This window comes from Populus trichocarpa, chromosome 4 (genome assembly GCF_000002775.5).
Source record: "Populus trichocarpa isolate Nisqually-1 chromosome 4, P.trichocarpa_v4.1, whole genome shotgun sequence".
NCBI classification, from domain to species: domain Eukaryota; kingdom Viridiplantae; phylum Streptophyta; class Magnoliopsida; order Malpighiales; family Salicaceae; genus Populus; species Populus trichocarpa.
The window spans coordinates 2523088-2546684 of NC_037288.2; the positions used below are offsets into that span (position 1 = coordinate 2523088).

At 31.6% G+C, this 23597-nt stretch overlaps 2 protein-coding genes and 1 long non-coding RNA gene across 5 annotated transcripts; 1 reads left to right on the top strand and 2 right to left on the bottom strand.

Moving 5' to 3' along the window:
• Window positions 1-666: 666 nt before the first annotated feature.
• Window positions 667-4753, bottom strand: LOC7494329 (uncharacterized). Its single transcript, XM_024599910.2, has 5 exons — window positions 4495-4753; window positions 2818-4156; window positions 2427-2696; window positions 1756-1911; window positions 667-1064 (listed from the first exon to the last, which is right to left on the bottom strand). Exons 1-5 carry the CDS (start codon window positions 4500-4502, stop codon window positions 945-947), a joined length of 1893 nt encoding a protein of 630 aa, XP_024455678.1. The 5' UTR covers window positions 4503-4753; the 3' UTR covers window positions 667-944.
• A 12611-nt stretch (window positions 4754-17364) lies between these two features.
• On the top strand, window positions 17365-23402 carry LOC7494330 (major strawberry allergen Fra a 1.08). 3 transcript variants are annotated; one of them, XM_052451836.1, is made up of 3 exons: window positions 17376-17727; window positions 17845-17911; window positions 23043-23402. In XM_052451836.1, the coding sequence occupies exons 1-3, from the start codon at window positions 17541-17543 to the stop codon at window positions 23275-23277; spliced, it is 489 nt and encodes a 162-aa protein (XP_052307796.1). In that variant the 5' UTR covers window positions 17376-17540; the 3' UTR covers window positions 23278-23402. The 3 variants fall into 3 exon arrangements, with proteins under 3 accessions (XP_052307798.1, XP_052307796.1, XP_002304993.2); XM_052451838.1 differs by lacking the exon at window positions 17845-17911 and having other exon boundaries at window positions 17365-17727; window positions 22976-23402; XM_002304957.4 differs by lacking the exons at window positions 17376-17727; window positions 17845-17911 and adding an exon at window positions 22484-22839 and having other exon boundaries at window positions 22976-23402.
• Window positions 17366-22697, bottom strand: LOC127905160 (uncharacterized). Its single transcript, XR_008058908.1, has 2 exons — window positions 22555-22697; window positions 17366-17442 (listed from the first exon to the last, which is right to left on the bottom strand). It is a non-coding gene; the product is annotated as an uncharacterized LOC127905160 (long non-coding RNA).
• Window positions 23403-23597: the final 195 nt, after the last annotated feature.

A 23597-nucleotide genomic window follows, 5' to 3' on the forward strand; every position in this document is an offset into this window, starting at 1 on the left:
TGATGTTCTTGCAAAAATTGCGATTGGTTGGAGTGATGAACCATGAATAAGTACATGTAGGTATCTTGAAACTCTGACGAAACTTGTTTAAACAATCTAACTGAGCCATCAATGAAGAGAAGAGAGATTGGAAAAGCGAGGCAGTTTGATGCTGTGTGTGCGCCTTGATGGACTCTCTTTTAACTCAAGTAGGATAATGGGCCTTACATGCATTCGACTTGCTGCTGCAAATTAGTATTATAAGGAAATGAGAGGGTAAACATTATCAAGAAACCCGATACCATGATCCGTTAATTTTATAATCGGATATGTTCTATGATTGAAGAAATGCCCAGGCAACCATGGATTATAATATGGACATCAACCAGTTAAATGCATGCCACTACAAGTTCCACCCATAAAAAGCCCTTTGCCAGGAAGACGGTCAATATAACTTGTCTCCTGCCATGTCAACATTCACCATCAAAATGCCATAATGAGATCAAGAACCAATTCGAGCAGCATGGCCATTACACAAACGAAAGTGATGAACAGAAATAATAAATAATTGTTCATGAGATCTACCCTATGATTGTACTGCTGTTTTGTTTTAGTTCCTCGTGAGGGAAGGAAAAAAGCTAAATGTACAAAATAATATAAAATAAAAAACAAAAGGAAAGGAAAGAATACAATAGAATGTCAAGACTTTATTACATTCCTCCGCCCCATCCTCATCACCATTTTGCGAGTTTTGAGAAATGATATGTTAAATTCAGCACACAATGAATACAGAAGGGTAAAATTTCACCGAAAAAATGGAAATGCAGGAGATTTCAGGGGGGGGGGGGGGGGACAAAAACTGAATTTTGTTATTTCTTAAAAACCGGTATAATTTCCGAGTCCTCGGACTGTCAAAATTGTTTTTTCAGAAACAGTAACGTAAAAAGAAAAAAAACAAAACCTTCTTATGGGCCCATCAACCCATCAATTGTATAGGAAAGAGACTTAGCCCAGTCAGCTCGAAGAAGCAGTGTTTGTAATGTCTGCATCACATTGTATCCTGGATCTAGCTTCCGTTGCCAGCCCTAAAGGAAAACCACCAAAAGAAATGATATTGAATTACATCCCCTGTTAATGATAACAAGCACTAATATATGGAATAGGTCCCCTTATAGCCAGTAAGCAAGCTACTTCATAAAATATCACTATGTAGCTACTTCTGTGCCTCTTTTAGCAAACATCAAATTTACTTTCATTTTGCAGACATCAGTAAACAAAAACTACAATCTTTAAGGAAAGCAGGAAATAAAAAATTAGAAGAGTGAAGAAAAAATCAAACATTTTGCAGTAGGATCACTTGTATTTTACAATGCAAATCTGACCCCAATTCAAATCTATACAGTATAACCAACAAAGAAAAAGTTAATAGCCATGATCACCCATTCAAATCTGAACCCAATTTTCAAACATTGTATTCGTCAATTCCCAAGTTCCACAAATCTGAACCTGATCTCAACCGACCAAAGATTTCCACCATTCATCTTAGATTTTTTTTTCTTTTTAAAAAAGTCTTGGATAAATTCAGTTCCCAAATAATTAACATGTATATGCAGAAAGCCATTTTACTCCACATCTTGTCTTTCCTCATAAAAAGCACTTTATGTTTTACCTAAGAGTTCTTGTCCCTACCCTGTTGCTAAAAACATCAAAGAAACCAAGCTATTGTCCTTGTAATGAAACATTAAGCCTTAAGGTAAAAGGAAAGAACTAGGTTACCTCAAGAACCAAGGTTGTGACCATGACAGTGCAAACATTGCCATCAATATTAACTCTATGACGCCTGACTTTCTCAAGTAATTGTTGCATGCAATCTGCAGGATGGACTAGATCACCTTCAGGAGTACCCCAGAAAGTGAAGGACTCTTCCACTTCCTGTTAGAAAAGGAAGTTATGTATTGCAAATTAAGATATAAAGTCAAAGTTATTTTTAATACAAAAACCCCAAATGAAAAGAAGCATGGTAAGGATATCAAAATGTTCACAACTCTGTTATGAAACAATTAGTCCACCTTTTTTTCTCCAAAAAAATACAACCCAGAGGAATAAATTGCATGCATACTAAAAACTTTCACTTCACTAAACAGATTAAAATTTGAAAACACTGCAAAGTTCCCAATAACCTTAATAGACTATTATTCTCTTCTATTCACAATAACTCTTCGCTTAGAGAGATTCAACTTTCAAGCCCACGTGTTTTACCACCTAACCCAGTTACAATGGGAAAGCGATTAATAAAACAAGAGAAATAATATACCATCTTCTGATTTGTCACCACAACCTAAAACCAATGTACAATTCAACTATCCTGATAGAGAAGGTAACTCGTTGCATTTTTAACACAATTATTCCCAGAAAAGGAGAAAATAACTATGCACCCCATATCTTACTTCAATAAAGGCCTTTGGATTTGGGCAGTTTTGTCGCTTTGACAAGCTTAGTGCAGATTCTGCTGCAGTGCGGCCATCCCGGGTGGCTACTGCTTTAAAAAAATTGATCAAATTAATGCGATCACCCTGAGAAAGTTCAGCAGTCATGCCAACATCGAGGAAAATGACATGAGGCTTTGATTTAAAGAGCCGTTTCCGAGAAGAACTGTTCTTAGAAAGCCGGACAAGGATATTTCCAGGATGCATGTCTGCATGTATAAAGTTGTCCACCTGAAATAAGAAATACCCCATTCTCTAAATGAAAAACCCTTAACAATTTTCCACTCATAATTGAGAACTTCAAGACAATACATTGACAGAGGCACCTAAACAAAGTACAAATTTTTTTTACCAGAAGCATTTTCAGAAGTGCATGAGTTCCAATGTGAGCAAGGGCACTTTTAATTCGATTATGACCTTCAAGGTCATCTACATAGTGCGAGACACTTTCTCCTTGCTCATATGATTCCACCAAAACAGCAGGATGCACAAGTGGATACACAGGCTTGGGAAAAGAAACATCTTTCCACCTTCGGAAGTTATATATAAAGCGGCTTAATTGCGCAGCTTCCCTTGCAAGATCCACTTGAGACATCATGAAAACACCAAACTGTTGCAGGCTCTCATCCAGTCTCAGCCAATTCAAAGTTGGAATAAATGTTGATATCTTTGCAACCAAGTTTATTATCATAAAGTCTCTTCTAATTGATTCACCAACACCAGGATGTCTAACCTTTACAGCAACTATGGTAGGCTTTGTCTGTTTTTTACCAGGGTAACGAAATCTCAGAGAGGCCCGATGCACTTGAGCAATACTTCCAGATGCTACAGGAACTTCTTCAAAATCCTCAAAGATTTCAGAAAGCTTGCGACCAAATGCTCTTTCAATAGTTTTCTTCGTGTAGGCAAAACTATGTTCAGGAGCTTTGGAATGCAGCTCTGAAAGCTTGGTGCATAAATCTCTAGGGAATAGATCTGGCCGGGTAGCTGCCCATTGACCCCATTTTATAAATGCTGGACCTGCTTTCTCCAGTGTCCGATGAACAACATGAAGCCATATTTTCCTAAACTCTGGTCCACAAGAATCAGCAAATGGAGCCATCATCATGCTGGGCGAGAACAAAATTGCTAAATATATAGCTCTCACTAACAACACAAATGCATCTACAACAGCAGATACTAACAACGTGACATAAGCATGCCCATCTTGTGCACGCATATACAAAGAATTCGGATAAAAATCCGATTCCACCAACGTTCTTTGTGCCCATGCCACCTGCCCACATGTCAATGCTAAAGCACTGGGAACCACCAAATGAGACCGTGTCAAAGCCAAGCTAACTGCTTGAGCTATCCTACTTATCCGAGGAAAACTCCAGCCATTAGCAGAACCTTTCCTGCATAGCCTTTTCCAAGCAAGCTGGGCATTGCGTGTCACCACATCACTCGTAGATGAATAACAACTTGTAAAACACCTCCGTCCAAACTGCTCTTTAACATTGTACAATGCAAAAGACGAATACCCTCTACTCGGAAAGCTATATTGCGAGTAATATCTAAATTGCGGTAAATGCAAACCAACTGAAACTACTGTCCCATACTTTTTTACTTCCAATAATTGATTACTACTACTTTTCTGTTTACTGAAAATCAACCGTGCCACTTTTTTAATATTTCCAATCGTCAAAAACCTGCAATTCACATCAAATATTTCAATAATAAAATCTAAAATACTTAAAAATGTAAAACAAAAGTGTAACTTACATACTCAATAAAAGACCTTAAGTAAAACAACAATATTTTAGGCTCTATATATAATATCTACGAAATATACAAATAAATACCATATACCAAGCACCCATGATGCTTAAAGTTGTAGCTAAAGCTAAATTAAATATAAAGATCATAAATTTCCTATAATTTCTAAATCCTAGACATGGAATTACAAACTCATTTAAAATTAATCAAAATCAATAGCTCAAAATCTAAAAACGAATTTGCTCAGAGAGGAGGGCGGGGATCAACCAACCTGGACATAGCGATCGAGAAGCAAAACGATTAGCTGATGAAGCTAACGTGCGGGAGGTGAAAAATGGAAGCTCTGTTGATGATTGTTGTTGATGCAAGCATTTTCTCATGGATTCTCCTCCTTTTGAGGAGCTTTATGGATTTTTGTTTACCTGCCGACCTTGGTGAAACGCATCGACTTAGGGGGCTTTTTGTGTTTTGGGAGGTGTAGGGCGAGGAGGCAACGTATTGAATTTGAGACCTAAAGATTGGAGGGCAAGAAAGAGGGAGAAGGGAGAGACAGGAGAAACGTTGGGCCTGTGATTGGGCCCATCGTATCAGCGCTATTTTACGCGGTTCATTTTGTATCCACGTCTATTATTAATTAACTAGATCTACGCTATTATTTTTTTAATAAAATATTTAGATGCTTCAAGGATTTTTATTTTAAAAAATAAATTTAATAATTGGTGTTATAGTCCCAAATAATTAAATTAGTTGGATTTATTTAAATCACACGGGGAAAAAAGGTAATAATATCAAATGAGAATATATATATATATATATATATAACTAATAAATGAGGACCAAAATTATTAAAAAACAAAAAAGAGAAAACAATGAACTATCAACTTGGAGTAAAATTAAAAACAATAAAACATTTATAAAAGGGTTAAAAAAAAATCATAAGAATAAGGATTAAATTTAAAACACCAACACATAATGAACCTGAACATGTAGAATTTTTCAACGTGTTTTTTTAGATAAAAAAATCATAAATATAAGTCAAAAAAATTATGCACATATTCAATTAAACAAACCATGAACCATTGTGTAAATAAATGAAAAAAAAGTTATTAACGATAAAAAAATAATAACTAGAAAAATTTAATATGTCAATGTAAATCAAGATATTTAATATCTTAACACGAGTTATTTATTAGGTTATGTTTAATAAATCTGTTTATGAAAATCAATTTATAATAGAGATTGACATACATAAAATTTATTGAATAAAATAAAAGGAAAAAAATATTATTCAAGGTTAAACATATTAAAAATATTATAAAAATAAATATTTAATCTATAGAAAATATGTAAAAAAAATTAAAGATGAATTATACTAACACTAGAAAAATGATTGTTATTCAATTAAGGATAAAAATCCCAAAAAATCATAGAGAAAGAGTAGTAATTAAAACATAAAAGGTCAAAGCTTGATGTGAAATTTAGACTATATCTTTAGGGTATTAGAAATGGGTGAAAGGTTTCAAGCTTTGGAATTCAAAAACAAACAAGGTGGTGATCAGTAGAAATATGGTTTTTGATGAAAAAAATTATGTTATAGTGTACTTAGGAATAAAAAAAACAAGTGCTAGAAAATTACAGCAACAATGACTATGATGTGTAGGTGAAGCTAGATACTCATATTAAGGAAGAAACCATTTAGAATTCAAGGAATTCTAGTTCAGAATATCAACAACATGATAATATAGCTTTGGGTAAGCCTAAACACATTATCAGGCCACCCATTAGGTATAATTTTGAATATTTGAATTTGTATGCACTTATTACTAGTAGCAGGGATCCTGCTACTTTTCAGGAGGCATTACACAGTCATGATAAAAGTAAATAGATGGGTGCATAAAAGAAAAAATAAAGTCTCTGCGTAAGAATTAGACATGGGAGTTGGTTGAACTTTTAGAGGGGAAGAGGGTGATAGGATGCAAATGAGTGTAAAGAAGAAAAAAAACAATATTAAAAAAGAAAGGTGAGAAGTTCAAGGCTCATTTAGTAGCAAGATGTTACTCACAGAAGAAAGGAGTTGACTATGATGAGATATTTCCTTTTGTAGCCAGACATGTTTGCATCAGGGTAGTGTTAAGCTTGGTAGCACATTTTGATATGCAGTTAAAGTAGATGGATGTCAAGATAAATTTTCTCCATTGTGACTTGGAAGAGAAAATTTACATGGTACAACTAGAAGGGTTTAGTAAACCTAGATATGAATATTTGGTCTGTAAATTGAGAAATTACTTTATGAACTGAAACAATCTCCAAGGCAATGATACAAATGATTTGACTCCTACATGATCAGGATCGGCTATGAAAGATATGCGTATGACTGTTGTGTTTATGTAAAGAGCCTTAATGATGATTCTTTCATTTATCTATTACTTTATATGGATGATATATTAATTGTTGCAAAGAGTATGAGTAAGGTCAACAAGTTGAAGATTTTATTGAGTTGAGAATTTGACATGAAGGATTTGGGTACTGTTGAGAAGATTCTTGGGTGGAGATTTGCAAAGATAGAACTACTAGGAGATTATGGTTATCTCAGTGTAGCCATGCTGAGAAAGTGTTGGAAAGGTTCAGCATAGACAATGCAAAACCAATGAGCACACCTTTACCGAATTATTTCAGATTATCTATTGTAAAATGCCCGAAGATAAATGATGAAGTGAAAGACATGTCAAAGGTCCTTTATGCTAGTGTAATATAATGTTTAATGAATGATATGGTTTGTACAAGACTAGATTTGGCACACACAATCAGTGTGGTGAGCAAATTTCTTTCAAATCTAGGACAACAATATTGAGATGCAATCAAGTGGATCTTCAAATACTTGAGGGCTATTACAGATTACAATATCATGTTTAATAGACAATAAGATATTCCGTTAGTTGTGGGATATGTAGATACAGACTATGTAGGGGACTTCGATTACAAGAGGTCTCCCACAGGCTGTGTATTTACTCTGGTAGGGAGCCTATTTGTTGGAAGTCCATGGTTCAATCTCTAGTTGCACCATCTACTACGAAGTCAGAATATATGGCAGTGACTAAGGCTGCTAAGAAAACTTTGTGGCTTACAGGTTTGGTCAAAGAGCTTAGTACTCAGCAAGGTGGAGTTCAGTTGCATTGTGATAGTTAGAGTGTCATTTACTTGGCAAAGAACAAAGTGTATCATGTAAGAACCAAACACATATATGTGAGGTCTCACAAGATCAGGGAATTGGTTTCTTCTAATGAACTATTATTTAAAAAAAGTTTACACTTCTAAAAATACTGGAGACATGTTGACAAAGCTTGTTACCACAAATAAGCTCAGGCATTACTTAAATTTAATTAATGTCTTCATATGCTAGATAGAAGACATCCTAACCTATTTTTCCAAGTAGAGTTTCCCTACTTTTCTCCTAAAAGATGGATATTCATTAAGGTGGAAATTATTGTAGTTTGTAGCTCATAGGTAGATGTCAAAACGGAGCAGAATGACATTAAATCTTGGATGGTTAGGAAAAATAATTTGATGTGCGAAAAATAATTTAAGTAGATCGGTACGATAAAAGAGTATTAGAAAAAAAGAGTTAATAATACTCCTTGGACGGTTATGATTTCTTGGGTAACTAGATTTTCTTGCGCGATTTAAGATTTGCTATAAATACATATATATTATGTAACCCTATTTTTCCATAGTAAAAAATAAAAGTTCATCGCTCCTGTGGATATAGAAACATTACCGAACCATGTCAAATCTTGTATTTTTTCTAGTTTCTCTCATATTGTAATATTCAGTAATAATTGCTACAATTTTTTCATAACAATAAGAATATACAAATAATGTATTAAAAACATAATTGTTATTAATCAAAGCATATCCACAATTTGAAAAGAATATTCAAACTTGGCTGTGGACATTATAACACCTATTTCATCGTTTCTTCATAACTAATGAAGATGATATTATAACTGAACAAAAGTGGTAAACTAATGTTACATAAGCTGTTTTAAATGTATTTCATTTCAGCTTCAAACCAATACAATAAACTCAGTATTATACAAATTATGATGCATCATGTGAAATCTGTTTATTTTTATATTTCAAAAATGTTTTTTTAAAAAATTATTTTTTTTTGCTTCAAATCAATTTTTTTATGTTTTCAAATCATTTTGATTTGTTGATATTAAAAATGATTTTTTAAAAATAAAAAAAATATTATTTTAATATATTTAAAAAAAAACATTTTGAAAAATAAATGTTTCCACACTTTTAAGCACCCAAAAAAGCAAAAACAAAACTGTTTTTAAGGAAGAAGGAAATCGTCAAAGATGGCAATCAATCCATATTTAGCCATGTTGAAAAGCTATAGTTCTCAAGGAATTAAAAGGTTTGACAGATAGCACATCAATAACATAACTCGACTTTGATAAGGTAAAATTATACATATGCCTCGTGAGAAAAAACCATTTTTGATGAGAAATGGGTGTGACACGTTGCAAAAGGTCTTAGAAGATTGACACGCACAAGAAGTTCAATGATTTGCTAACGGGACACGTTTTGGTCTGTGTCATTTCTGTCGGTTATGGAGATTGATGGATTTATTTCTGGAGGTGGATTGGATTTTTGCCGGCATTCACCTCAAAATATTAAAAAAATAAATTTTTTAAAGAGAGTCACAACTAGGACCTAGCATGAGCGGCTCGAAATGAGCAGTCGCAAGGGCAGAGCCCGGCACCGGCATTGCATTTTGCATCCGAAAGCACGAGCAATCACATGTGAGCTAGTCGGTGGGAGTCCGTTCAATTCTACTTATCATTTTTTTAATTGAAATTGTTTTTTAATTTTATTATTTATAATTTGATTTATTTTTTTATATTAAATTTGGTTCTTATTCTTTTCAAATCTATAATTTTTTCTTTTTTATCCCTTTTTTTGTTGAATTTATTTTTTTAATTTTATCTCTAATTATTTTGGTTGGTTAGGAATTTGACATTATTATTTTTTGATATTGCCTTTTATGCTGGGATCCAACCTCAAGATCCGTATCACAAGTTTTGAAAATTGGATGAGATTGGCATCAATTATTTTTAATATTTTTTTATTTCATCTATTATTATTTGGTTCATTGAAAATTGATATTTGTTGTTTTTTTATTTTTTTTTATAGATCCCAATATCATGTCTTGAGTCATGAATTTAGCAGTTCACTAAATTTAACTCGAGTTTATAATTTGAAAAATATATCATGAAGCTAGTACTTTATAAACCAGAGAAATGCCATAAAAGATATAATAAAAAAAATGATATTCAAATTGTGATTCTCGGGACAATAAAAAACCAGGCTAAGTTATAGGATTAAAGTTTAAATAACTTGATCAAATATCGGTTGATATATAGTAATAGGATTTTCTTACAGGGATGCATGGTGATGATAAGAAAAAAAAAACACAAAAAGGGTTGCTAAATAAATTTTCTAGTAAGAGATGTATGGTAATGATAGAAAGAAAATGTCAAAAATAAAAAAGGGTTAACAAAAGAAAGTAAATAAAGATTAAAAACAACTAATGGATGGAAAACTATGGGCAATAGTGCTGCATGCCGATAAGGTGAAAAATATTAATTACTTATTTTGATATCATGTTAAAAATAAAAAACTTTATTAATAGGACGTGTTATTATAATCAACCAATTAAAAATATATATATATAAAAATACAACCAAACAATTATAGAAATAAATTACTAATGATGAAGAATATTATTATTATTAATAATATTATTGTTATTTCAAGCATTTATTACTTGCATCAGCATCTCCAACGAGCAACTCATTGTTTAGTTTTCTACTTGAGCTCTTTGGTGTGCAACAATGGCGTCCCCCAGAGAGGATTGACCATTACAATGGCACTTGTGATCAGACCCACAACGGCAAGATGAACAAAAGAAACATCTATTGCCTGTGTTGCAATCTTCATCTTTATTACAACGGAATGTAATTATTCGGCCTCTTGCTGCTGCCAATTGTGAACCTAACAATCAAGTTTTCAAAATATTAATTAATTAATTAATTCTTAATATATCACAAAAAATAAATATATAAAACAAAATAATTAAGAATGAAGCAAATGCTACATTTGAGAGAGAAAGACTAACAAGTTGCAATGGTCAATAGCACAACTAAAAATGCCAGTTTGAGTGAAGATTTCTCCATAGTTTTTTTGCTTCCTTTTCTTTTGTCAGCCAATTTCTCTTGCACTGAATATGCCAATGGCTCTTCTTGGTGCCATGCTATATATATAGATGGGTGTGGTTGTATGACTGTAAAGAGTATAAATGTATTGCTGGATTTTTATTGATTGCATACCTTTAATTTCTTTAATTTGATTTCCTTAGATATTATGTAGATCCACTTTCCCACAAATATCTCTTTTTAACTCGTATATGGAAATGATAACCAAAAACCCTCAAAACTTACCATGTATTTGTCCAATTTATTCAATTCAATCTAATTAAACAGGTTACATTGCTGGTTTTGCCTTACATTATTAAGAGTTGTTGGATTATGCTATAATGGTCTGTTTATAATTTTTTTAAGTAAATATTTGACTATATATACTTTCAACTCTAGCGTTGATAAATATTATGTAGGCAAGAAAAGAAAAAAAAAACATGATATTTCTGACTCTGGTGCTAGTGAATAAACCAATAAAAAGAATTGAAATCAAAGCACACTTATTTTTTTTAGGAGAGGAAAAAAAATATTATATTTCAGATTTGTATTTCACAATAAAAATCTACAGATAAATTATACAGTAAAATTATAAAAAAAAAATGAAGGGCCCACAAATAAATTAAAAAAGATCTATAATGTTTTTTGAAATTTTCTAATATCCTTAAAAGCCTGGCGGGTGAAACAAAAGAGATAAGACATAGTGTATTTTGCCCTTGGCCCAAAACAAATTGGGCCAACTGGACCTGAGGCCTGCCCGGCCTCCACTGTTCTCTCTTTTTTAGGCTTGGTCCAGCCCAGTTGTACTGGATGGGCTGGACCCAGCAGGTCGTTGCTGTAACTCTGGAGAAAAACTGGAATTCTCTTTTTTTGGGTTTTTTCGTTTCTCCTTCTTCCCCTATTCTCTCTGTACTGTCAGTTAAACTTTCTATGTATTTTCTGTCTTCGTGTTTTTCTTCTCTGGTTTTCTTTTTGTCCTTGTTCTGTTGTTTCCCTCCCTGTGTTTGCTCGTCCTCTCTACGTTTTTCTCCTGGGTTATGTCTCCTAGAAATAAAATTAATATAAAAATAGTTTAGATGTAAAATCTATAATATCTCAAAAAGGTATATTTGATATTTTTCTAAAACTAATTCTTTACCATTTGAGAAAAAAAGGTTCATTGCAATCAAGTCCCCAATTTTAAATTTTATACCAATTTAGTCCTCAAGAAAAAAATCAGCTCCTTACTTATCAGTCTTTTGCGTAATCTATGGTTTGTTGAATTATAAAAAGTAAATTATTTTTCATTTGAAATAAAAATGAAAAATATCTTAATAACAATAATAAATTATTATTATTATTATTATTATTATTATTATTATTATATAATTGTGTCGTGATCACTTTACTTTTACCAAAGGAAAATCAAACGCATTGTTGTTTACCTGGTCATACTAAAATAGAACGCTCTCCTTTGATGGTTTACCATACTGATTAATTTTTTTTTAAAATAACACAGTTGTTTTGAAAATAAAAATAAAAATAAAAATAAATTGTTTCAGAAAAATATTGTAAAATAATAATTCCTTTCAAAGTTTCATAATTAGTTTTAAGAGGTTTTAGATAAGAAGATGGTTATGCTTAATAAAACATAAAAATTAACAAGTTGTTTTATATTTATTTTTAATAATAAAATATACATATTGTGTTTCCACGTCGAGAATTTACCTAAATTTACATATGTGAACTTGTTATTGATGTTAAAATAGTATATGAATCTAAAATAGTGATTTAAAATCGGACCATAACTATAGAGCCTAAACTTTATTTTTAAAATACATGTGTTCGACTTGAAAAGAATATAAATAATTATTTAGAATTTGATCTATTCAACTTGATTATGATCACAATGGATTAGAAAAATATCACTCACACTCAATCAGCTTATATGAAATTATGTTAATCTAACCCAAATTATCTTGTCACAATTAAAAAATAACATCAATTAAAATAATTTTACACATATCACTTGAACATAACAAAAAAAAAATACATATTCAAATAACAAATGAATTATCACTTATTTATTTTTTTTTAAATAAAGAGTTGCGTCTTAATTTTTTTTTATTATCCACTTGCATGTACTTGAACAATACTCAATGATGGTTTATTTATTTCATATTGACTTTACATAATAAAAACAATAATTATGCAATAAGATTACAAAAAAGAGAAAAATATATATGACATTTAAAAATAATTTGGATACACTAAAGTCCAACCATATACCAAGCAATTTTGTCTCTTATTTATCAACATTCTTGAACAACGCTTAATAATAATTCATTTATCCTAGAGTTTATGAATAACAAAAACAATCAATATACAACTAAATAAATCAACATCGATCGTATATACAAAAACAAGTGCACACAAAAGTTATATATATAAGTCGTCGACGCATATAAAATTTACACCGAGATCAAATAATTGCACCTTGGATAAGTCAGTTGTGACTTATTCTCCCAATCTCATCATCACGTACGTGGTATTGATTAAATTTCTTATGATTTTATATTTTTGGGGTTGCCATGACATGGACACCAGCACTCCAAATATGAATACGCTTAAAAAACTAATACTTTGAAAATTATTTAAAATTAAAAAAGTAATTCAAGGTTTGAAAATGACCTTCATGAACTACTCGAGATGGCCAAAAGCTGTCGAAAGTGAACTGGGTAGAGGTGGCAAATGAGAATGACACGGGGGTAGTGGACAGACGTGTGGAGACAGCAGCGCATTGGTTGCACCCACCGATAAGGATGAGATCCTTAAACCTGTTGAATCGAGTTCGCTCGCTCCTCCTCTTCCATTCTACACTGACAATGAATTTCACCGTCACTCGAGGAGGGGGATAGATGCCAGGAAAACTTTGAGTTTCTTTCTCTATCGGTTTTCTCTCTCTTCACGAGTTCTTGGCTGCTGCTGCTGCTGCTGCTGTTGTCGTTGTCTATTGATGGTCGTCGGGTGGCTGATGCGTGGAGAAGATGGAGGAGGGACTGTGGCGGTTTTATGTGTAGATCGATGCTGACAATGGCTATGGGTCAGTTGGATGTTTCGGCAGGGATGAGGGAGACAATGGTCGTGGTCTGTATGGTGACGCTGAGATAGGCTATCATGCAGAGCTTTTACTGGCGTAGAGCGGAACTGCTGTTTGGTGAAGATGGAGACAAGGAGTATTTAATAGAATAATATAAATTATAGTATGCTTATTTTATTTAATAATTTAAGTTTTTAGGTTGTTATAATTTTTTAACATGATATCAGAATTTTACTGGTCAAATGGTTATAAATTCAAATCTTATTATTTTTATTTATTCGATAAAAATTACGCACAAAATAATATGTATTTGTACAAATTTCAAGTTCAAAGGGTTTTTATTTGAGGGGTATGTTACAAAAAATAATATAAATCATATCATGAACTTCACCTAATAATTTAATTTTTAGATTGAAATGATTTTTTGATAGAAAAAAAATGAATAGCTTGTTGTTAGTTGCTAAGAAGAGGAAGGTTTTTTATTTTATACACTTTGCGTAAATGAGTTCGAAGTGAAGAAAATATCATCATGTAAAACTATACTAATATAATTTTAAAGGATAAAATTTTATATAAAAATAAAGTTTAATGACAAAAAATAGCATTATTTACTTGAGAGCAGTGTAATTATAGTTATTAAATCCAATCAAAAATTGATTTAGCCAAAGAGTTAGGTCCCGAGTCACACAGGTTGACCTGAACCAATGTTGAAAAATAAAAAAAAATATGTTTGAGATTTTAATAATTCACATGGAAATTTTTTGAAACAATGCATATGAATATAATCATATATAGCTATCCCACTTTAAAAAATTAAAAAACAATACATGTGGAGGCTATATAGAAAAAGAAATGTGAAGTATAGTATAGTTATCATACATTGAAAATTTAAAAATAATTCATATAGATGTAGCTATATATATAGTTATCTCACATCAAAATATTTACAAACAATCCATATAAATGTAGCCATATATAGTTATTTCATATCAAAAAATTAAAAAACAATGCATGTAAATGTAGACTATAAAAAACACAAATGTGAAGTGTAACAAAGTTAGAAATAATTTATATGGTTATAAGTTATAAAAAAAAATATGCGAGGTTAAATGTTTATATATTAGTTTTTATATTTTTTGTATTTATTAAAAAATATAAAAAAATAAAATTATATCTCAATTGAATTATATGGGGTCACTCGGATTTCAGTTAACTCAACAAGACAGACAATTTTTATAAAGTTAATTACAAGCATGAGATTTTATAATTTGAAATTCAAGAACCCAGATCCTTGATAATTGATCAACCCACCAGCCGAGTTTCATAAATATGAGTGCAATAAACAATGGATTTGGATCTGAAGGAACTATGCACAATGCACAGTTCCCGTCCCTTAGTTTATTTTTTAAAATTTAATTTTATGTAATGTTCATATATTTTATTTTAGATATTGAATTCTTTTTTTTAACAAATACATTTACTAGCTTACAATCATGTTTTTGTTTTACCCGTTACATGTCTTGCATATTCCATCTTTAATGTGCCCACACACATCATCTGTTTTTTCCTTGGACTGGTCATGCTCTCCTGGACAGAGTTTTTAAACCCAGCCTGGTCATTGACCTGATTCAAAGCCTGAGTTTCAGGTTTTAACCGGGTTATCGGATTGGCCGAGTCAGTTTCTATTTTTAAAAAATTTAAAACAATATTGTTTTAGTAAAAAAAAAAAGTTATAGGGTTGCAATCGGGTTTTTGACCCGGTCTTGCTGGGTCAGCTAGGTCACCCCGGGTTTTAACTTCCTCTATTTTTTAAACCTAGTCTAGTTTCAGCCTCGAGTCAGCCAAATTCCAAATCGACATATCAAATTGGATCGGATTTCAAAACTATACTCCTAAATCTACCGTCAAGCTAACAAGTTGCTATCCATCAACTTCAAAATCATATCAAGGCAGGCAATTTATGATGCATGCGGAAGCTATATGGGATAAGATAGTAATACGAAAATCACAAGAAAAACATATAGAGAATTTAATGAGAAAAGAGAATTTATGAATCTGAATTTATAATTTTATTTTGTAAAAAATAAAATATATAAATTTTAATAAATTTATATTGAATTATGCATGCGGAAGCTATAATTTTAACAAGTTTTGTTATTGAAAATCTAGAAAGCGAGTTGCAGTTTGCCTTAAAGATACATAGAGGATACAATTCTCTGCGACAACCTTATTTCATGTCCTGGTTTTGATATAAAATTCAACAAGTTTTTTATATAATCAACACTTACCTCAGGTTTAGGACTTAAATCAACACTTACCTCATGATTAGCACTTAAATCAACACTTAATTGTGTCATCAAAAAATAAACTCTATATTCATTTTCACTTGTTCCCTCATGTCTAGCATACTAAAAATTAACATCCTAATTAAATAGATCAAGAAAAAATAAAAATTATATAGCTCAGCTAATAATCTATATCCCAACAATACTAATAACATGGTAAGTAGTATGTTTCGTCTCTAAAGTTTTACTTTTTCATATTTAATCCCTCTTCTCTAGGCTTTCTATGTCATCTGCTCCTTTTGAAAAATATTTAAATCCAGGAGCGCGTGCCTTGATTTTTAGGCCTAAGCACCGTTGGGAGTTATGGATTGGGCCAAGCTTTCGGGCTAATATCTCAATCCTAGTTGCTCATGATTATTTTTTAAATGACTGTAATTTCTTTTTTATATTTTATAATAGAATTGACTTTAAAAAAATTATTTAAATAATATTTAAATAATTATTAAATTGTGATATATTTTTTAAATAATATTATATATTTTTATTATATTATATATATATTTTTTATATTTCACATGGAAATTATCTATTTATGATTTTTTCTAATTTTTTTAAAGAAAATAATAAGTTTTAATTTAAAAACACGATACTTCTTAAGAAATTACACGTTTTTGTGAAAAAAACATTAATAAGAAAATAAATTTTTGATTAGAAAGATACATTTTTCTTCTTGTTTCAAATCAATAGAAATTTTTTCTAGTTTTTATTTTTATTTTTATTTTCTTTATTTTTTATTCAATAAATCATATTGTTATTAGAAAATATATGTTTTTTAAATAAAAAAATTTAAATATTAAAAGAAAATTTGACAAAAAAAATTCTTTTCCCTGAATTGAAATATTCATTATATTTCTTATGAATATCTATTATTATTGCCACACAATTAAATAAAAAAAAATACATGTGTATCTATACTTTGCTTTTTAAAATGAAGATTAATTTTTTGTTTTAATTTTTAAGTAGCGTTAACAGTATATTATGCAATTTATCGAATCATATATTTTCAATTCTTTTTATGAAATACAAACACCAATTGGAACAAATTGGAATGGAATATTTCCAGGCATGCATAGACATAAACTGGAATAAATTAAAGCCAGCCCACATCAATTGGAACAAAAATGATCAAAGCTGGCCGGAAAGGTAGACATGATTATTTTACAGTTAATGAACGTAGTTTAATTAGTTGATATATATATATATATATATATATATTAAAGAAGTGAGTAGGAGTAGGTGAGTTTACGAAGTCAACTTCGAGTCCCTTAAAGAAGGGGTCGTCCCTGAAAGAACAGGATTGGAGCTGGCCACTGATCACGATACGGTGCAGGTTGTCATATATAAATACTTATATAAATCAAAATCAAGGTAATTAATTAAATTAATAGCAAGTAGAAAATTATTGTGAGACCCCGCCAGTTCACTAATTAAGGGATGATCATGGGTTGGTAGGTTTTGTTTTGTTTTTTTATTTGGTAAACGAAGGAAAGTTGGATGCATGAACTGTTCACCAATTGATTGTCCCCTCAAACCTATATAAATCTACTGATCTGCATCAAATTTCTCATCATCTCATCCAATTCCTTAATTTACACTGATATCTTTAAATCTTTTGCTTCACTTAACAACCATGGTTTCTGGAACCATTTTGGCAGAGCACACCTCTGCAGTCCCAGCAGATAGGCTATGGAAAGCATCATTCTGTGATGGCCATAACCTCATCCCTAAACTTCTGCCCGGAATCATCTCAAGCATTGATATACTTGAAGGAGATGGTGCTGCGGTTGGCTCCGTCAAGAAGTTCAACTTCACCGATGGTTTGTTTGAACTTACAATTCCTTATTCATTATGCATAGTAAACAACTATACATACATGCATGTACATGCGGGAGTTGCTCTATTTTGTTTTTGACAATAAGATTCACTTTGTGCAGTTATCAAGGACTATAGCTATGTCAAGGATCGTGTGGAGGTGATGGACCAAGAGAATCACATAGTCAAGTATTCTACCCTTGAAGGCGGTGTTATTGGTGTCAAAGTGAAGTCCTACAGTGTTGAGATTAGTTTGACATCAACCAGTGAAGGAGGATGCTTGTCCAAGATGAAGATTGAATATGAATCAATCGGGGACAGCTTACTATCCGAGGAAGATGCCAATGATATGCAGCAAGGAATCTTTGCTATGGTGAAGGCTATTGATGCTCACCTGGTGGAAAACCCTACTGCTTATGCGTGACCAAATATGAAGTCTTGTGGGCATCTTTAATGGGTTCAGAATTCTGGTGTTTGCTACGACGTTTGTGTGTATTTGATGTTTTATCGCAAATGAAATAAATTACTTCTGTCATGAAGATCCATAAATATGCAAGCAATTCTACTATCCTTGAGCGTTTACCACAAAAAGAACGAAATTAGTGCACAATTGTCAACTTCCCTTCAGCAAAGAATGGGAAGGGGGGTCACATTCCATAACTTGAATGAGCTTTAATCTGTTTTTATTTCTGCATGCTGGTTGGACAACGACTGAGAAAATTGTCCGCTCCAATAAAAATAAATGCGTATAGTTAATATTTATTATAGCACAAACCTATGGGTGGATAGATCATATCATGGAAATGGCCGGCGATCAAAGGAAGATGAGCAAGAACAACTTATGTATATTAGTTTGTATAGCATGTATATGATGTTGCGATGATCATCTTTGCGGATCAGGATAGTTAGGAATGATGTGAGTAGAAAGGATAATAAATTCATATCTTTTATCAGTAGAAAAAAAAAATAAGAGTCACCACCTAATATTTTAGTCATTAAAAACCCTAACTAGTATTAGAGTCAGGAGCAGAGCCTTTCACAAGGCTCCGTTGGGCTGTAGCCTAGGTAGGATAATAATTAAAAAAAAACTCAAAAAAACTCTGATGAGTCAAACCTCTTCCGAGTCATCAATGTTGCAGCCACTCAGTTACTTTCTTCGCCATAGCAAACCATATGTTCACAATTGTTGGTGATGATGTCTCCTATCTCAAGCCCTTTACCACCTCACTCATCATGCTAGGACCTCGCCAAACCATGTATGTTTTGATCTCTGGAGACCGATTACCTAGTCGATATTATATGACAGCCTGAGCTTATCAAGGTGCACAAAATGCACCATTTGATAGCACTACAACCAGGGGTGAAGGCATGTTAAAGGTTTAGGTAGGCTCCCAGGTTAAGATTTTATCAATATTTTTTTACTAGTTTTATGTATAAAAAAATTTATAATTCTCGATTGAGTTATTAAAAAATTCTAAAAATTTATGTGGAGCCTTTTAATATGATGTTTTAGCTTGTGTTAAAATTTAAGAATTTTTGGAGAAATTCAGAAATTTGATGAAAAATCACAATTTGACTAGTTTTATGTTATTGGGCCTACTTTTCAATCTGACCATCAGATTGAGCTTAAATTTTACGAGGGATCTTAAAATATATTGAATAAAATTTGGTTAAAATTTTAGGATGAACGGGGCTTGGTAGTGCTAACAAAAAAAAAGATCGTCAAATAAAAGCAAAACGACTCATTAAGGATAAAATGGTTATTTGCCATTAAAAATAAAAACAAATCAGCTCTTTCTTCCTTTTATATGTTGCCAACTGGGCAGAAGCATAATAGGAAAAGAAAAAACAAAAAGTTGAGAGAGAAAGAGATAAAAGTAAGGGAAAAGAAATTCAAGGAAAAAAAAATAAGAAAAGTGAGAGAATAACCTTGTAAATTTACAAAGTCCAACTTATAAAACACTAATCTAAGGAAGAATCAAGTGAAGGAAGGAGGAATTGAGAGAGGGAAAAAAATTTAATTATTTTGTTTTCTAGTTGACGTAAGATTTTTATTTTATCCCGGTTGAGGAGTTGTTACAATATCGATTCAGATTTGATTATAGATGAATTGTATTCCACAAAACATCGAAGGATATAACTTCAATAATGAATTTATTTTTACTTTCACTTCATTTTTATGTATTTTTAAATTTATTTTTTAATATTTTGGATAGTGTATTTGAATTAAAACTTTACTTTTAACTTTAAAAATTCATGTACATGAGGTAATAATTGATCTTAACAAAAATTTATATATTTATTTAATAGCGCAGGGCAGGAAAAATTCCTGGCTCTGCCCTTAATTAGAGTATGGAAAAAAAAAGGACTGATTTTGTAACTAGAAGGTATTAACACCCCTAATATATCTTACATGAGGTAAATTGTATTGTTTATTTGTCTGATATAAATTAAGAAAAAGTTATGTTTTTTAATTGTTGATCTGTCTAAGATTTAAGAAAAATCATTCTCAGTAAGGGTGTCTTTATGTTATCACATTAAAAACCTAATTGTTATAATGCCAACAAAAAAAATAAATTGTCTTGTTATTTAATATTAGGAATATGACTTATGTATAAGTTCATAATCTCGCGTATTAAAAGAAACAAAATAAATTTTTTTTGATATTTTTGAAATATAGGCCAAAATCCTTTGGAAATTTACATATTTGTTGTGCAATCCATGCAATATTTTTTAAAAACATGTTAAAGTATTTTAGATTAAAAAAATACATAAATAACTTTAGGATTTTTAGCCATATGTAAGAAAAAAAAAGAAAATATTTTTTATTTTTTTTATCTAACCCGACTGGGGTTGACCTGAAATTTTTGGTTTGACCATAAACTGAACCAAAAATTCCGGTTTGACTCGAAAAACAACCCAAAAACAAAAATAAAGCAAAAAAACAAATTAAACACCTAAAAAAACACAAAAACTCAAAAAATCTTGACTGAAACGTATCATACACAAAAAATGAACGCCAAGAAAACCCGAAACAAACCCAGCAACATAAACTCAAATCCAAACCAAATTTCATGAAATCAAAAGCACAGAAAGGTTGTAAATCATTTATGGATCAAGAATTAAGAATTCATTCACTTCGATTATCATTAAATCATCATGATTTGACCAAAATGAGTTTCGGTTCAAAACTAAAACTCTAGGATTAAAAATCATTATAAACGTGTTATTAGTGTAAATAATCACTAGATTATTGGTTAATCATGCATAAGAAAGGGTTCTGTAAAAATAAATGAATTAATATTGATTCAAATCAAGGATCTAAGGCAAAGTTCTTTTCAAAAACACCAAGAACATTGCTTAGAACCCAACAAAAAACTCAGTCATGAGGCAACCATTGCCAAGCCCAAAAATGAGCATTTTTTGCCTCTAAAACATGTTTTTTTTATCCCAACAAGTCACAATATTATACATAAACATGTTTGAATCTAAAACTAACAAAAAAAAAACATCAAAATCAAGCATGAGATACCAATCCAAAAACAAACAACCTAAAACATCATACATGTTCATGTAACATGGATTCAAAATTGGTTTCTTGAACCCATTTTGTGCAAGAATAAGTTTAACAGGCTAAGGATAAACACTCTTACTTTAACATGTATAGCTTAAGCTAAACCAAAACTAAAACAACATTTATATATCAAAAAAAAAAAAAACTTAAACAACAACTTTAATACATAAAAAATATAAAAAAAAAACTTTTAAAAAACTTCATTAAATAGAAATCAGAGCAAGAAAGAGGTGAATGCAACATCATTTGGAAAACATTTCAAACCTCTTTTCTATACTTGTAACTATAAATGCAAGCCAAAAGCAACAAAAAAAAACAACAAAAGCAAGCTATAAAGGATCTCTTTTTGGGTCTGCAATGTATACCTAGAACAATTATTCTCTTTTAGCTTTCATTTGTAAAATTTTACTTCTCACAAACTTAACAAAACTTAAGAAAACTTTTCTTTAGGCTTTTAGACCTCTATCCTTTATTTTTTTTATTGATATTTGTCTACTCTTTCTTATCTTTTCTTACCTTTTTCTTTTTTTCTTTTCCTTTTTTTTTCAACTCTATTCTTGATCTTGAGGGGGTGTTTATAGAGTTTTGTTAGGATTTTGAAATGTTTTAAATTCATTTATAACCTCTTGATCTTGAGGGGAGTGTAGTGAACCCTTAATAAGATCCTATTGATGAGCCTTTGTGTGTGAATACACGAAAACCAAACCATTTTTTGCTTGATAGTTGCAATATTGAGATTAATTGAGTTGCCCACTTTTTAGGTTTTATTAGAGCAATTCTCACGTCATCATCATTTAAAACCATTTAAAGTTGGTAAAGAGGAACATATTTTTCATTTAGATCCCATCTTATTTAATTTAAAGATTTATATCTTCACATGCATTCATTTGAAGTTTTCAAAGTGTATATATATAAAGAAGTGAGTAGGAGTAGGTGAGTTTACAAAGTCAGCTTCGAGGATCCCACGTCCCTTAAAGAATAGGTCGTCCCTAAAAGAGGAGGTGATTAATCGCAGACTTGGAGCTGGCCACAGATCATGGTACGGTGCAGGTTGTCATATATAAATATTTATATAAATCAAAATCAAGGTAATTAATTAAATTAATAGCAACTAGAAATTTTTTTTGAGAACCCGCCAGTCCACTAATTAAGGGATGGTCATGGGTTGGTAGGTTTTGTTTTTGTTTTGTTTTTTGATTTGGTGAACGAAGGAAAGTTGGATGCATGAACTGTTCACCAATTGATCGTCCCCTCAAACCTATATAAATCTACTGATCTGCATCCAATTTCTCATCATCTCATCCAATTCCTTAATTTACACTGATATCTTTAAATCTTTTGCTTCACTTAACAACCATGGTTTCTGGAACCATTTTGGCAGAGTACACCTCTGCAGTCCCAGCAGATAGGCTATGGAAAGCATCATTCTGTGATGGCCATAACCTCATCCCTAAACTTCTGCCCGGAATCATCTCAAGCATTGATATACTTGAAGGAGATGGTGCCGGGGTTGGATCCGTCAAGAAGTTCAACTTCACCGATGGTTTGTTTGAGCTTACAATTCCTAATTACTCATTATGCATAGTAAACAACTATACATATACATATACATGTACATGTACATGTACATGATGGAGTTGCTCTATTTTGTTTTTGACAATAAGATTCACTTTGTGCAGTTATCAAGGACTATAGCTATGTCAAGGATCGTGTGGAGGTGATGGACCAAGAGAATCACATAGTCAGGTATTCTACCCTTGAAGGCGGTGTTATTGGTGTCAAAGTGAAGTCCTACAGTGTTGAGGTTAGTTTGACATCAACCAATGAAGGAGGATGCTTGTCCAAGATGAAGATTGAATATGAATCAATCGGGGACAGCTTACTATCCGAGGAAGATGCCAATGATATGCAGCAAGGAATCTTTGCTATGGTGAAGGCTGTTGATGCTCACCTGGTGGAAAACCCTACTGCTTATGCGTGACCACATATGAAGTCTTGTGGGCATCTTTAATGGGTTCAGAATTCTGGTGTTTGCTACGACGTTTGTGTGTATTTGATGTTTTATCGCAAATGAAATAAATTACTTCTGTCATGAAGATCCATAAATATGCAAGCAATTCTACTATCCTTTAGTGTTTACCACAAAAAGAACGAAATTAACACCCCATTTATCAGATCATGTCCAATAGGAAGAGAATTACTGCACATTAACACCCCATTTATCAGATCATGTCCAACAGCTGCCAGCGTACGGCTCCAGCAAATCAATTCAATTGATCAATATATTGATTTCGCATGAAG

Bases quoted from the DNA above. Each gene is read 5' to 3' on its own strand.
- LOC7494329 (XM_024599910.2), bottom strand. The intron at 1,912-2,426 runs GTAAGATATGGG...CTTTTCTAACAG, and splicing joins ATCCAAAGGCCTTTATTGAA to GAAGTGGAAGAGTCCTTCAC. The intron at 1,065-1,755 runs GTAACCTAGTTC...GTTTTCCTTTAG, and splicing joins TCACAACCTTGGTTCTTGAG to GGCTGGCAACGGAAGCTAGA.
- LOC7494330 (XM_052451838.1), top strand. From the start codon at position 17,541: ATGGTTTCTGGAACCATTTTGGCAGAGCACACCTCTGCAGTCCCAGCA. The intron at 17,728-22,975 runs GTTTGTTTGAAC...CACTTTGTGCAG, and splicing joins GAAGTTCAACTTCACCGATG to TTATCAAGGACTATAGCTAT.